This window comes from Oryza sativa, chromosome 6 (genome assembly GCF_034140825.1).
Source record: "Oryza sativa Japonica Group chromosome 6, ASM3414082v1".
NCBI classification, from domain to species: Eukaryota; Viridiplantae; Streptophyta; class Magnoliopsida; order Poales; family Poaceae; genus Oryza; species Oryza sativa.
In genome coordinates this window covers 28,009,257-28,022,500 of record NC_089040.1, presented here as the reverse complement: position 1 = coordinate 28,022,500, position 13,244 = coordinate 28,009,257, and the positions used below count along the sequence as shown (strand labels likewise).

Here is a 13,244-nt window from a genome sequence, read left to right as displayed (position 1 = left end):
TATAGACCTAAAGTTTATATACCTGATTCAAATTTGAATTTGAATTATATCCGATTCAAATTTGAATTTAAATTCAAATATTTTCTATATACATCTAAAGTTTATACACCTAAAGTTTATAGATCCAAAGTTTATAAGTCAAAAGTTTACATACCCGATTCAAATTTGAATTTAAATTTGAATTCAAATTTGAATTTGAATTTGAAAAATCAAAATCAAATTGAATTCAAATTTGAATTTGATTTCAAATTTTTTATATATAGTATTTCTATACATAATTTTTTTCTAACTTTTTGTTTTTTTTAAATTTTTTTTGTGGTTTACTGTAGTAAGGGAAGAAGTGGGAGGACTGTGTATAGGGGGAGGCGGGGGATCCGATCGCTGGGCGATCGCCCATTAGCCCCCCCCCCCCCCCCATGGTTGGGGCCTTGGGAGGTAGGGAGGGTGATGGGGCCGGGTGAGGACTAGGCCGGTTTGAGGTCCAAAGGATAGGATTTGGTTGGGTGTTTTGCCACCGGCAAAAAAAAAAAAGGTCTATTTTAGGTCGCTCAAATATGGGTCGAGTTTCATTCGCGTTCCTCAACCACAAAAACTGGGTATATAGTGCTCTCCAACTATCAAAACCAAATGTGAATAGTGTCCCTTGGTGGGTTTAGAAGATGGTTTCGTTTTGTATTACATCCATATGGTGTATTGGCTTGGTCGGTTATATGACGTAGTGACTACATGGCATAATAGTTAATTTATGTACTGCTTAAAATGTTAGTAGTGGTGGTGTTCGTTCTGCCGCATCACCTCTTACCTCTACCATTGATATTTATACCATCCTCTAATGAATCTCCCATTTCACTACTGCCTCTTCCCAAAATTTTAAATCACCTACTTATTTATAATAAGAAAAATTATAAAAGTATTACTTAAACTGAATTTGTGTTTAACTAACTTAATAAGCTAGGTACTAAAAAAATTTCCGTTGCAACGCACGGGCTCTAAGTAAAAAATTAAAAAAAACAATAGGATCCACATAACCATCAGAGAGTAAGCCTACATGTCAGTCTCCCTCTCCCTTTACCCCTTCTCTCGGCTTGAGATCGGCCTTCATGGCGGCGCATACGGCAGCCGCCTCCTAGACCTCGCCATGTAGGTGACACGTCACATAATTGATCAAGTAAATATGCTACGTAAGCGTCACATGTGACAAAACCGTCTTCCAAACCGAGGAATTTTATTTATACTGGTTTTGATAAAATGGTAGACTCTCTATGCCTGGTTTGTGGTTGAAGGATATGAATGTAACTTGACCCATAAAGGAGGGACCTAAAATAGACTTTTTCCTTTGTCACCGACTCAAGGTCACCATCAAGGATGCTTATGGGCCTAGACTGTTTTAGGATGCATGCTGATGTTGTATTCGAGCCGTGGACAACCGCCAGTCCCCTACGGAGTGTGCAACTGTGTATATTTGTGTTTATCCTACCCCTATGAGTATTTTCAAAGATTAGACTGAATCCTGAAAAATTCATTTCTATGGAAAGTCGAACCAGAACCTAAGGTGCTCCTGAGTCTCTTCTAACCACTAAGTTACGTGCCTTTAAATTCATGTATATAAAAAGATTTGGAGAGACGTCGCTCTAAATATATTTTAAGAAGAAATCGTGAGCATGTTGAGGATTGAACATGAGACTTACTTTGAGGTCGAAATCACGTACCCTTTGTATACAAATTCATGTATAAAAATTAGCCAACACGAGGAAAATATACTGGTCCAGAGCCCACACAAACTAACTGTAGCTTAATTAATTGCGATCATTGTTCATGCATGCATGTGTAGCTTTGGAATCCTAGTTAGCTAGAAACCTGTTACTATAGCCTAGGCAGCCAAAGCTGGGTATAATCCAAGCGGGCAGCGGCCAATCCAACCACGGCGAAGGAGGCTTGACCCGATGAAAGCTCCCATCTCCCATGCGGTAAACGCCGATGTCCCTCGCGCACTCTGGCGTGTCGAGCGCGTACTGCTCCTCGTTGTCCGTGTAGTAGACGTGGTCCGGCAGGATCCCGGCTGGACAATCCGCCATGGCGAGGCCGAACGAGCTGTTGCATCCCAAGAACAGGGCGTGGCGGCCGCCGACGTGGTTGATCTCCGCCGCCGTCCCCGCCGCGGGATCCACCCGGTACACCTTGATCGAGTGCGTGTTCCACACCCCGTCGTAGGGCAAGCTCCGGTCCGCCAGCCATGCCGCGTAGGCTTGGAGGTTCGCTGCACCCATGCGCCTGCACACCATGAGCCAGCATCCGCCGTCGCCGCCGCCGAGCCACGGCGCGTCGACGAGGTAGTTGGTGTGCCTCATCATGCCATCCTGAGCGGGGAGTATGGTCGTCCTCTCCAGGGCCGGCTCGCCGCCGAGGTCGAACTCGTGGATGGCGCCGTCGCGGCGTATCCCGTAGAGCATCCGGCCGTCGGCGCTGAAGCCGACGTCGACGTACAGCTCGTTCCCCGTCGGCGTGCGTATCCACGTCCAGTGCGTGTCGCCCAGCCTCGCGAAGGACATCTGGCCGTCGGGGCGGTGGAGGAGCACGACGACGCAGCCGCCGCCGACGATGTCGGACGAAGGGTCCGACGAGAGGAAGACGCGGAGGTAGAGGTACTCCGAGAGCTCGCGCGCCGTCAACGTCATGGGCGCGTTGACCAGCGGCTCCACCCGCAGCGTCCAGTCGTACGGGTACACCACGTACATGCCAGGGACGACGGCGCCGCCGTCGTCGAGCAGCCGCCGCACCGGCTCGACGGTGGTGACCGGCGGCAGGTTGCTGATCTGCTGGCCGGTGACGGGGTTGACGAGGTGGAGCGCCGCATCGTCGTCGGCGGTGGCGAGCCAGCCGTGGGAGGCGCCGAGCCACCGGCGGTGGACGTGGGGCCCCGGGAGCGTGACGGTGTAGGACCGGTGGTCGGTGAGGCTGTAGAGGGTGGCCACGTTGGGGTCGTCGGCGTCGGCGTCGGCGCCAGCGGCGGCGGCGGTGGTGTAGAGTAGGCAGGGCGTACAAGGGCGGGAGAGGAGGTGGTGGAGGCCGCGGACGTACGCTGACGAGGTGTTCCACCACTGGCACACGGCGCCGGCGCGGACGAGGTCGACGATGTCAAGCGCCTCGAGAATTGTGATCAGGACGTCGGCCGGCAAGTCCGACCAGGCGCCGGCATGGTCGCCGTCCATGATGACGATTGAGGCCCTCTTTGTTTAGGCTTATAAGCCAACTTATAAATCGAAAAGTCTAAGCCTAAACAAACAAGTAGCTTTTCCGTTTGGCTTTTTTGAAGCCATAAGCCACTCTAACACTATTAAGCCAAAAGCTAAGTTGGAGAAACTTTTTTGGCTTATGTGAGGTAAATGTATGACTCAACTACTAAACTTAGGACATTAAATTCACCGGCTTATAAATCATATAAGCCAATAAGCTGACTTAAAAGTCTAGACCAATAAGTCTAAGCCTAAACAAAGAGGGCCTGAGTTGGAGTAGCTTTTCTTCTACTGATCGATGATCGATCAGGTTTGTTATGCGTAGGTGAAGAGCGTTCATCTTGCCTACGTTTGGAGCACGACGAATCAAAAACGAATTGACAGTACATGCCTCTTAGAATCGGTTTTGAATTATTAGCGTGGCCGTGTGGGTGCGGAAAGGAAACAGATCCATCCCTCTTGGATTTGGTTCTTTCCCTATTATTTCAATAAGTGGCTATACAATATTCTACAGCTTTATGAAGAACTTTCAACTATAATTATAACATTTTAGTGTAAATCAAATATAATCACATTGTAACTTTACTCTAATTATATGATAATTATAATTGGAGTATAACTGAGATTTCATAAAATTAGTTGCCTTTGCTTTCTTTCATGTTTTTCCATCCCAGTTCTTAGTGCACGCGTCCCTACCAGATCGGCAGCTATTTGCCAAGCAAATGCATGTTTTTCCATCCCAGTTCTTAGTGCACGCATCCCTACCAGATCGGCAGCTATTTGCCAAGCAAATGTCCGCAGCAGCGTACAGGATATCATCTAGTTGAATTGAATACATAATATGCACGGAAATGCAAAAATGGAAGAATGCTGATTGCGATGCAATCAATTACGATGGCCTATGCAAATAACAAATGTGAGGTAACGGAGGTATTGTCGGTTTGTCATAGAGTACAGTTTAAAGGGGTCTAAAGAGGTACATTCACAGCCAAATTCTATGAAGAATTCATAGTTGCATAGTATTTGGGTATGTTCTATGGAAATGAAAGAGGCCTGCCATTGATGCTAAACTATTACTACTCAAAGATCTTCTTTGACATCAATGTTCAAAAGTTTGGCTAGCTTGCCACTCTCATATGCTTCAACAGTATCTGCATTTTTTTCCAATCAGAAGGTATGAGTCAGGATTGAAAGAGAGTTCATGGAATCTTAAATTTAATTGATTTGTTTACAGGAAAACTACCATCAGAGCCACCCAGGTGCTTCCCATGGACAAAAACTTGAGGAACAGTTCGCCTGCCAACCATGTCAGATAAGGCATCCTGAATCTCCCAACCATCCTCTGCATTAAGGAAAAATTGTTGCATCAAGGCATCATCAAAATGACTATGTTTTTTAGTGTCAGGTCTGAGAACAATATTTGTACTTAAAAGAAAGAAATGTCCAAAAGATAACGTATGTTCAAGGAGTAACCAAATTGCAAAAACAGATAGGTTTTTCAGTGGCAGTAAATATGCATATGATTCTGTCTGATATAACTGATTGTTTTACCCCCCTTTGTGCCATATAGGGAAAACAGTTTGAACAGATAGGCAAGAAGGATACATTCTATAGACCTTGAATCCCTGGTGTTTATATCTGTTCGCTGACACTCATTGTGCAGTTTTCTTACCATTTTCAATATATTATATGGTAACCTCATTGCCACACTAGACTATGTCCTTTATCACATTTTATACTCCTATATCAGCGTCTAGTTTGAGTGGTGCTGTTTTTGTACATGACAACATTCTAAAAAAGATGTTGGGCCCGCCGACCCAGTTAGTTCAATGAAACTATGATACTTCCACTAAGGGAAAAAAAGTATATAGCTGAAAGCCGTGAGCAGATCTGTCTCATAAACTGCACTGCTTACTGCTACAGCCCACTCTACAGCAGATGTATACTCAATTTAGCAAACTTTGAGAACACAAGGACATAACATTATAAATCAATAACTGCAAATACTAAAGAGTAAAGAAAAATAAATATTACAAAGAGAAAAATTCTTAAGAAAGCCACAATGCAATTACAGTATGAAAACGTATATAAAACAAACCTCGTTGATCAAGCTCCACAACATACGGCTCCTTCTTCAGTTCAAGTTCCTTGAACACAGCTTTGGCTCTTCTACAGTACCTGAAAAATTATGCGTTTTTTTAAGATTGAGTTTCTCTAGCTAGTATCATAGCATGTATGCAGACAAGGGTAGGTTGGATTTTGGTATCATGGGCATCATTTTTGTACATTCATTACTCATCAGCTAACACTCCATATAGCTACCTACTCTTCACTCTTCACAAGCACCAATAGCAAATTAATCTGAAAGTCCAAAATTCTGATCCAGCAAGTTCTTGTATCATAGAGCAAGAATTGCCCCCACAACTCTCTTACACAAAACAAAATCCTGAAAGCTCTGAAACTTACTGTTAACAATACTTTGCACATCAATTTAATCGACTAGCCTAAATCAAAAGGAGTAAATTTGCAGTTGACCAAATAATTAGAGATTTTTATAAAAGTTGGTAAAGTACTGAGTAAAACTGCATTTTCTATCACATGGTGTACAGCACATATAGAATTGCAGGAGAGATAAAAACTTGGATCACCACATAAGGTCATATGACCTCAATTCCTCCCCATTCCCCATTTTAGTCCAATACCAACTAGGCAACCATTATCTGCTCTGTCCGTTTCAAACAGTCCCAAATTTGTGTAAAGAATCAAACCAAAAACTCAACAGTTGGATCGAGCAAAAGGAGGATTAATTCCCAGACTCATGTACAGCGTCACAAGCCAGGACCAGTAGGTCATGTATCTCTCCTAAAATTCGCAACGAAAAGACAGTTTTCCGATGGATATAGAACTAATTCAGTACCAACTCTCAAGACTTTCTACAAATTCACGATTAGGTCCGCTCAACTTCACGGCAACAACATCCAAAATCGAAATCCCCCAACTAGATCAGCTAAACGCATAGATGATACTGGCGACTACTACATCCCAAAACCCAAATCGAAATTCTCAGCAAAAGCTAAGCGAGAGCAGTAAAGCGGAATGCACAGAGGATAGATGGGAGAGGGGGGGCCGTACGGGCAGTATGACTTGGAGAATATGACGACGTCGTGGGCTTTGACGGTGGATTTCACGAAGGACGACTTGGACGCCGTCCCCGAGGCGGCGGATCCGAGCGCCGCGAGGGCGATGAGCGCCGCCGCCGCCATCCCGAACCTCCGGCCCAGCAGCGCCGCCATCGCGTCCCGAGATGCGGAAGAGAGATAGCGAGACCGGATCACCGGAGGCGGAGGAGGAAGAGGCGGAGATAGTTTGGGGAAGAGAGTATTCGGCTCTCTCAGATTTTGACTGGATCCTTTCTCTTCTTGACTTGGGCCGTCCGGCCTTGTTTCGTTTACGTAAAGCAGGAATGCACTTTCATGTATAGGTTACGTAATACTCCCACTATCCAAAAGTCTCCCATTAAAATTCAGATTTTACCTTGATTTTCGAACTAATAAACGGTACGATCTAAAAACTTAATTAAACATGTGCTAATAGTTTTTTTAATGTACGCCAACTTAATCTTCATCTTTATCAGTTACAAACACCACCAAAGATCTATTCTTTTACGTTTTTTTTTCAACAAAAACCAACGAGTAATTAACTAATCCAATATGTAACAAAACCAGCTGACGTACTATGCGTATGTATGCAATCAGTATTAAGATGGTTTCTTAGATTCCGATCAACAATTTAATTTTAGAGACTACGAATAGGTATTAGACTTTTGAAAAAACAAAAAAAAAGTTAGAGGGAAAAGATGGCAAAGCTGTGAATTTTGGTACTGAAATTGGGGAGAACGGTTTTGATTTTATTTTTTTTATGATTCCACAAACATAGCTACAGAAACAAACACCTTATCTATAGAGATGCTTTTTCAAGAAAGAAAGAAATAATTGAAATATCTTAATTAGAATGATGTATTTGGGTCGATGAACCCTCTAATTTTTTTTTAGCATGTTAGTAAATGATGTAACTATTTTTTCTCAATAAAGCTAGCTGAATGGCGTTTAAAAAAAATTAGGAGGAAGACTTTTGCATCTCAAAAAGCAAGGCAAAACCTCCTGTCCTCAATTGAGCAAACATCAAGCACATTTTCAGTTTGCGCATCAGCTCAACTGCTCAAACCGAAACAAACACAAAAAGAAACTGAAGTAGTGTACTAGTGGTGTTTCCATGATCTGGGCTTGGGTTCCAACACGAGGGACGCGTAGATCAGCTCGTTCCACGCGTCCGGCACGCCGGGGAGGCACCAGTGGCTGCAATCCTGCTTCCTCCTCGACACCTTCTTCCCCGCCGCCGCCTTGCCGTACACCGACGGGTGGCCGTCCCTGCGGAAGTTGGTCAGCTTCGTCACGTTGAGCAGCCGCACCGGGAACCGCATCCTCCCGATCACCTCCTCCACGATCCTCATCTTCCGCGGGTAGCTGCCGATCACCGCCCCTCTGAGCGTCGGCTCCCTCTCCCCGCTGCACGACCCACCCGAATCCCACTCCCCTCCCCTGCCAAAATTCGATACTAAAATCTGAATCAAGATGAACTGAAATTGTTGCAATGGCGAGTGATGATCAGGTTCGGTTACCTGAAATGTGCAGTGGAGTAGCCTCGGTAGAAGACGACACTCTTGGCCGGGTCCATGTTCTTGTCGATCCAGCGAGCCCAGGTCTTGAGAGCTCTCCTGTAAGCTTCAGTCGAGTCGAATTGTGGGTACAGCGTGTCGCCTTCCTTGTAGTAGTTGATGCTGCCCACATTGCTCAGCAATCAGGATTCAGCTAGCGACACCAAAATGGTTGGTTTCTTTGAGCTGCACAACAATGGCACATGTTCCCTCTATCCTATAGTACATCAAACCTAAATTTAGACAGACTTCTGTTCAGATTCGCTATACTATGTCATGTCCCATCCGATTCTTGGTAGAGACGGGGGAGTAGGTACGTACCCTCTCGCCGTCTTGCCGTGCGTCCACCAGTGGCCGGTGTTGAAGACGAGGACATCGACCTTCCTCCACCGGCTCGCCGACTTGTCGATCCGGTCAATCTGGAGGATCGGGTTGGAGTTCTTCTGCCGATTGTAGCGCACGCCTTCCCGGACAAGGAAATGCGATCGCACGAACTCAACAGTGCAGTCGTAATCCTGCAGGATAACGATGATTACTGTCACGCTGCGCCGCCATGGATTCCATTTGTCAGTTTTAGTGAGGTTAATTACCACGAACTTGAAGACGAAGTAGCCGCGGCCCTTGCTGATCCTGTAGCCGTGGGTCTCGAACATCCTCGTCTTGTCCGGGATGGCCTCGCGGAGGATGCAGAGCAGGGACTCGAACTGGTTCCGGTTCATGGAGTCGCCGACGAGCATCAGCCGCTTGCCCCGCAGCGTCGCCAGGAAATCCGTCGCGTTGAACCTACGGACCTAGCGAGATCGGATCAGCCATGGCGAGCTCGAGCGACGAAGCGGCGGCAGCGGCGGGGTACTAGTACTAGTACTACCTGGGGAGGCGGCACCGCCGCGGCGCCCATCGCCACCGCGTGTACGCGGCGTCCGGCCGGCCGTTCGACGCGCAGGCGTACGCCTCGTCGACGTAGGGGCACGTCCCCGGCGCGTACAGCGGCCGTGCCGCCTCGTCGCGAGCCCACTCCCCATCGTACAAGTCGCATGTCGTTCCTCCACCCTCGCCCTTCTCGGGAGGCGGCGGGGAAGCGGCCGGCGACGACCTCGTTGGTGGTGCCATCGGGAGAGTCGATGGCGGCGGCGGCGGCGGAGTGGTCAGTGGCGCCAACGGGAGCGTCAATGGCGGCGGCGGCGGAGTTGATGGATCCGGGGTGCGAGGCAGCGGGGACAGAGGAGGGAGCCAGTCGAGGCGGTGGACGGAGAGCGGCTGGCGAGAGGAGGAGGAGCGGAGGAGGAACGGGAGTGCGAGCGGGAGAACGAAAGGCACGGAGACGACGGCGAGGAGCGGGACGACGAGGCGCCGCCACGGGAGCGGCGGCGGCATCGATCGAGGACCACCGATCACCGCCGCCACCGCCGGCGAAGGTAGAGCTGGATACGGGCGAGCTAGCAGGAGGAGTCGAGCCGAGCAGTGAGTGGCTTGGCGGGAAACGCGCGCATCAGTTAATTACTACTCCGACACGTCGCGTCAGATCGAGTGGAAGGGTCAAGATGGCCGAAATTTTTGCATGTGAGGGGGAGTTTGGATGGGGTCACATCACATGTTTTACACTAATTAGAAGTATTAAACACAAAAGAACGATAAAACCTACTCCTATTTCATAACTCTGAATTAAATCGTGAGACGAATCTATTGAGCCTAATTAATCCATAATTAGTTTATGTGATGCTACAATAAACATTCTATAATTATAGATTAATTAGGCTTAAAAAATTGTCTTGCAGATTAGCTCTCATTTATGTAATTAGTTTTATAAATAATCTATGTTTAATACACTACATCCGATGTGGTTCTTGATCCAAACATCCCCTAAGCAGGTGCAACAAAATAAGCACGCAACAATCAAATTTGGATGTATAAGCGGGATGCTCAGATGCAGTAGATTGCTTTCCATCGAACCAGATTTCCAATAAACTAAGTGATCCATTGAATTGAGGGTGGAATTTGATCCCTCGAGGGATGCCGCCTCATTGTTTGTATGTCAATTAAAATAGTTATGAAAAAAATAGGCGGGCAGAATCGGCGAGTGCGGCACAGAGCAGCGACGGGTGCGGGCGGAGGGGAGGCAGTGAAGCGGCGGCAGCAGAGCACTGGGATTAGTGCGTTCATGGAACCTGTCAAGGAGCGTGTCCCGTCGTTCACTCCGTTGAGCAAGCTTGGGTCGAGGAACTCGCCGACCCAGCGGGATGCTTGTCGTTCATGTCGTAGACGACGTCCTTAGCCAGGTCGCTGCTGTCCACATTGCAATCGCACCACACGATGACGGCGACAACCTGCCCGGCCATCTCCACCTCTCCTCAATCGCTCTTGCTCCACGCAGCGCTGCCGGCCACTCCACAAGTTCACAACCGCATTCGCCCGCCGTCCGCTTCGCCGCTCCACCCACCACCCACCGCCCACTGCCTCCATTTCGCTGCCACGCTCACTGATTCCACCCGCTGCCGGCCCGAAGAAGGGTAGAGAGAAGAGAAGGAGAAGAAAAGAGAAGAAAAAAAGATGTGCTGCTGACATATGGGCCCCATGTACTTTTTAAAAAAAAATTTGTTGACTAGGATGCCACGTCAGCGAAGCCACCCATATATGTTGCCATAGGACCTTGTATGCACGATTTATATAAGTTTAGGGGTACACATTTCTTATTTTGTGGTTAAGGGACCTCGAAAAATCTCGATGTTAAGGTGAGGGACCTCCGGTGAACTTATTCCTTGTTAGAAACAAGCCAACAAAAAAGCCCATGTTAAACGAGACAGCCCATATACTTCGATAGGTCTCCTGGTCAACCGGATTGACCGTGCTCCCGTGGGAATCTTGCCTAGAACTAGAATTCCAAACAAGGCGTGCTGTGCTTATACATTCGTGATTACTGGATTGCATGTGTTTAGACATAAAAAAATTGGGACGGCTGAAATTTTAAGCACAAAGAGGGGGCGGGACTGGTGGGCCCCACTTTGACTGCCACGTTGGACCACTTTGACCGCCACCGTGGCATCGTCCCCAACCAACCCCGGCAACCTGCCGGAATCCAGGGTGGCGAGCACACGTGGAACAGCGCCTCCAGTGTTGTACTCTTGTGAGCGCGCCGCGCGTCCTTGTCAAGCTGTCATCATCTCGTCGCGACCGCCGCCCTGTCTCTCGCACTCGTTTTTTCCAAGCTCTGGCTTCCGTTGATGATGGCTACCCGTGCCCCGTGGGCGGTGGCCGACCCGTACGAAATTATAAATGCCATTGCTGGACAACTGGACATCAGGACATGGATGCTACTACTACTACTACAGAAAAGGAGCAATCCGAGTCGCCACCTACTCACCTTTCGGCTAGACATTGGCCATTTCTTTTCTCTGAAAAAGTTTTGCCCGTTCTGAATTCTTTTTTTTTTTTGGTGGAGATGGCATTTTTCATTTTGGTAGGATGATGGAATGGATGGCTTTGCATTCAGCAGATGGAGCTGGACAGCTCAGCACAGCGGTGGCAGAGGCTGGCGGCGGTTTTGGATTTGGATTGGAACCAGTTCAGACGATGGCGTGTTTGGTAATTTTGGATACAGCATTTATGTGCAGGATATGCTTAGCTGTGGCGAGTGAATTGTTTCCTATGTTTGCAATCCTTCCTGGAATGGACCTGGTAATCAACTTACTTTGCTGTTTATAGCAATAAACCACATTTTTCAATAATAAATGAGTGAGTTCAACCAAATTCCACTTCACGCAATATCTATGAAGAACACTAACACTGTATGTCATTTTGCTTATTCTCCAAATAAGCCAAACGATGGAGCAGTAAAACCGCATTTGTACACTATAACATATGCCCGATGAAAGAAAACACGTATATATTAACCATTGATTTTCCTTGCACCAAAATAAAAAAATAACGGTCAAGCTAGCTCAAGCTACATTTCGCGCCATACTCAGTGACACAAACCTCACATTTTTTTACTGTTGCTGCATAATACAGTACATGTATGAGTATTCAACAGCCATCGCCTTAGACCATCATTTATATCAATATTCAAAATGGTGTAGTATTTGAATTCTGGTTCAGCCGAAAGTGACCCCGATTGAACTAGTTTTCTTCCTTCATTTATTTAATTGAGTGGGAGCCATCCAAACCCTTTCAAACTTTTGATAAAATGCCAGCCACTCCCATATTCAACAACCTGCTTGCCTTCCTGCATCGTACAATTGAAAGTGAATCTAGCTCTCTAAGTGGGTTTTGATGATTAATTATAAAACTGTTAAGAGACTACTGATTTTATTGAAATAAGTGGAGATATTTAGTCCCAAGATACTTAGGTGTGAGATGGTGTGCATTGACCCCTTCCCATAAAAACAATTTGCAAAAAAGATGAGAAGACTCGGATTTTTATTTTTAAGGCCATGGTGGTGCTTGATGACGAGGAAGAGGAATGTGCTATTGGTGAGCAGAGAGCCTCGCCAGAGCTTTGCCGGAGTTTGTGTAGGAAAATACAACGGACTTTGTTCGTATTATTTTTGTATATGTCAAATTTGGGCTAACCGGATTACACATAGCCCATGTACCCTAATCGTGGCATGCCAACACGGCATGACCCGACATTCTCACTGGGCCGTGCCTGGGCTCCAGCCTTAGCACGTGAGCCTACACGACATGGCCCGTTCAATGAGTTGTGCCTAATCGATCAGTGTCCAAACATAGTATTATTTATCCATCATCTCAACCATATACTATAAAAAAATTCCACGTCTCAACGGTCTAGACCTAGAGGCTCCATTTGAAAAATGGGATTACGACTGATGGATATTATTTCCATTTGAGTTAATTGCACATCGGCCCGCTTTTTATTACCAAAATTTCACTTTGGATCACCCTCTAGCTAATATTTTCACTTTGGACTAGGTAAGATTATCTTTATTGTACTTTGGACCACCCTAAGTCACTTATCTAGTTACATCTACTTTCTAATCTTGCGAAGATGTAAGTCGAGAAGATTATCAGTTTACAGGTGACAACGTGGTTAAAGTCATTTACGTGTTTGAGAAAAGTTTTTGGGTGGTTCAAACTCCAAAGTAAAACAAGACATAATAACTTTCTTAGATCAAAGTGAAAAGATAGTTTAAAAGATATTACAAAGTGAAACTAATAAAAGGTAGCCCTAGACCCAATTTATACCCCCCTTCATTTTTTTTCAGATTTCCACCGTTTGGGTAGGGTGGGATGAGTGCTGAGCGAAATTACTAAATAACCCTCGCCATTTTGACGCCTCCTCT

The 13,244-nt window shown here is 46.4% G+C and overlaps 3 protein-coding genes across 4 annotated transcripts; all 3 read right to left on the bottom strand.

Moving 5' to 3' along the window:
* Positions 1-1,735: 1,735 nt before the first annotated feature.
* Positions 1,736-3,209, bottom strand: LOC107275395 (uncharacterized). Its single transcript, XM_015786921.2, has one exon. The coding sequence runs from the start codon at positions 3,207-3,209 to the stop codon at positions 1,842-1,844; it is 1,368 nt and encodes a 455-aa protein (XP_015642407.1). The 3' UTR covers positions 1,736-1,841.
* An 884-nt stretch (positions 3,210-4,093) lies between these two features.
* LOC4341733 (glutaredoxin-C8-like) lies at positions 4,094-6,626 on the bottom strand. The gene is made up of 4 exons (NM_001421677.1): positions 6,366-6,626; positions 5,332-5,411; positions 4,477-4,575; positions 4,094-4,384 (listed from the first exon to the last, which is right to left on the bottom strand). The coding sequence occupies exons 1-4, from the start codon at positions 6,524-6,526 to the stop codon at positions 4,314-4,316; spliced, it is 411 nt and encodes a 136-aa protein (NP_001408606.1). The 5' UTR covers positions 6,527-6,626; the 3' UTR covers positions 4,094-4,313.
* Positions 6,627-7,343: 717 nt separating this feature from the next.
* Positions 7,344-9,437, bottom strand: LOC4341732 (protein trichome birefringence-like 5). Of its 2 annotated transcripts, none has more exons than XM_015787167.3 (5): positions 8,816-9,437; positions 8,538-8,730; positions 8,269-8,462; positions 7,912-8,070; positions 7,344-7,831 (listed from the first exon to the last, which is right to left on the bottom strand). In XM_015787167.3, exons 1-5 carry the CDS (start codon positions 9,319-9,321, stop codon positions 7,492-7,494), a joined length of 1,392 nt encoding a protein of 463 aa, XP_015642653.1. In that variant the 5' UTR covers positions 9,322-9,437; the 3' UTR covers positions 7,344-7,491. The 2 variants fall into 2 exon arrangements, with proteins under 2 accessions (XP_015642653.1, XP_015642654.1); XM_015787168.3 differs by having other exon boundaries at positions 8,541-8,730.
* Between the last annotated feature and the right edge of the window lie 3,807 nt (positions 9,438-13,244).

What these genes read in the sequence shown, in the direction of transcription:
- LOC107275395 (XM_015786921.2), bottom strand. Translation starts at nt 3,209, where the DNA reads ATGGACGGCGACCATGCCGGCGCCTGGTCGGACTTGCCGGCCGACGTC.
- LOC4341733 (NM_001421677.1), bottom strand. Translation starts at nt 6,526, where the DNA reads ATGGCGGCGCTGCTGGGCCGGAGGTTCGGGATGGCGGCGGCGGCGCTC. An exon ending in TGTGGAGCTTGATCAACGAG is followed by an intron (nt 4,576 to 5,331) that starts GTTTGTTTTATA and finishes TCCTTAATGCAG; the next exon opens with AGGATGGTTGGGAGATTCAG. An exon ending in GCACCTGGGTGGCTCTGATG is followed by an intron (nt 4,385 to 4,476) that starts GTAGTTTTCCTG and finishes AAAAAAATGCAG; the next exon opens with ATACTGTTGAAGCATATGAG.
- LOC4341732 (XM_015787167.3), bottom strand. Translation starts at nt 9,321, where the DNA reads ATGCCGCCGCCGCTCCCGTGGCGGCGCCTCGTCGTCCCGCTCCTCGCC. An exon ending in ACTTCGTCTTCAAGTTCGTG is followed by an intron (nt 8,463 to 8,537) that starts GTAATTAACCTC and finishes GTTATCCTGCAG; the next exon opens with GATTACGACTGCACTGTTGA. An exon ending in CACGGCAAGACGGCGAGAGG is followed by an intron (nt 8,071 to 8,268) that starts GTACGTACCTAC and finishes CAATGTGGGCAG; the next exon opens with CATCAACTACTACAAGGAAG.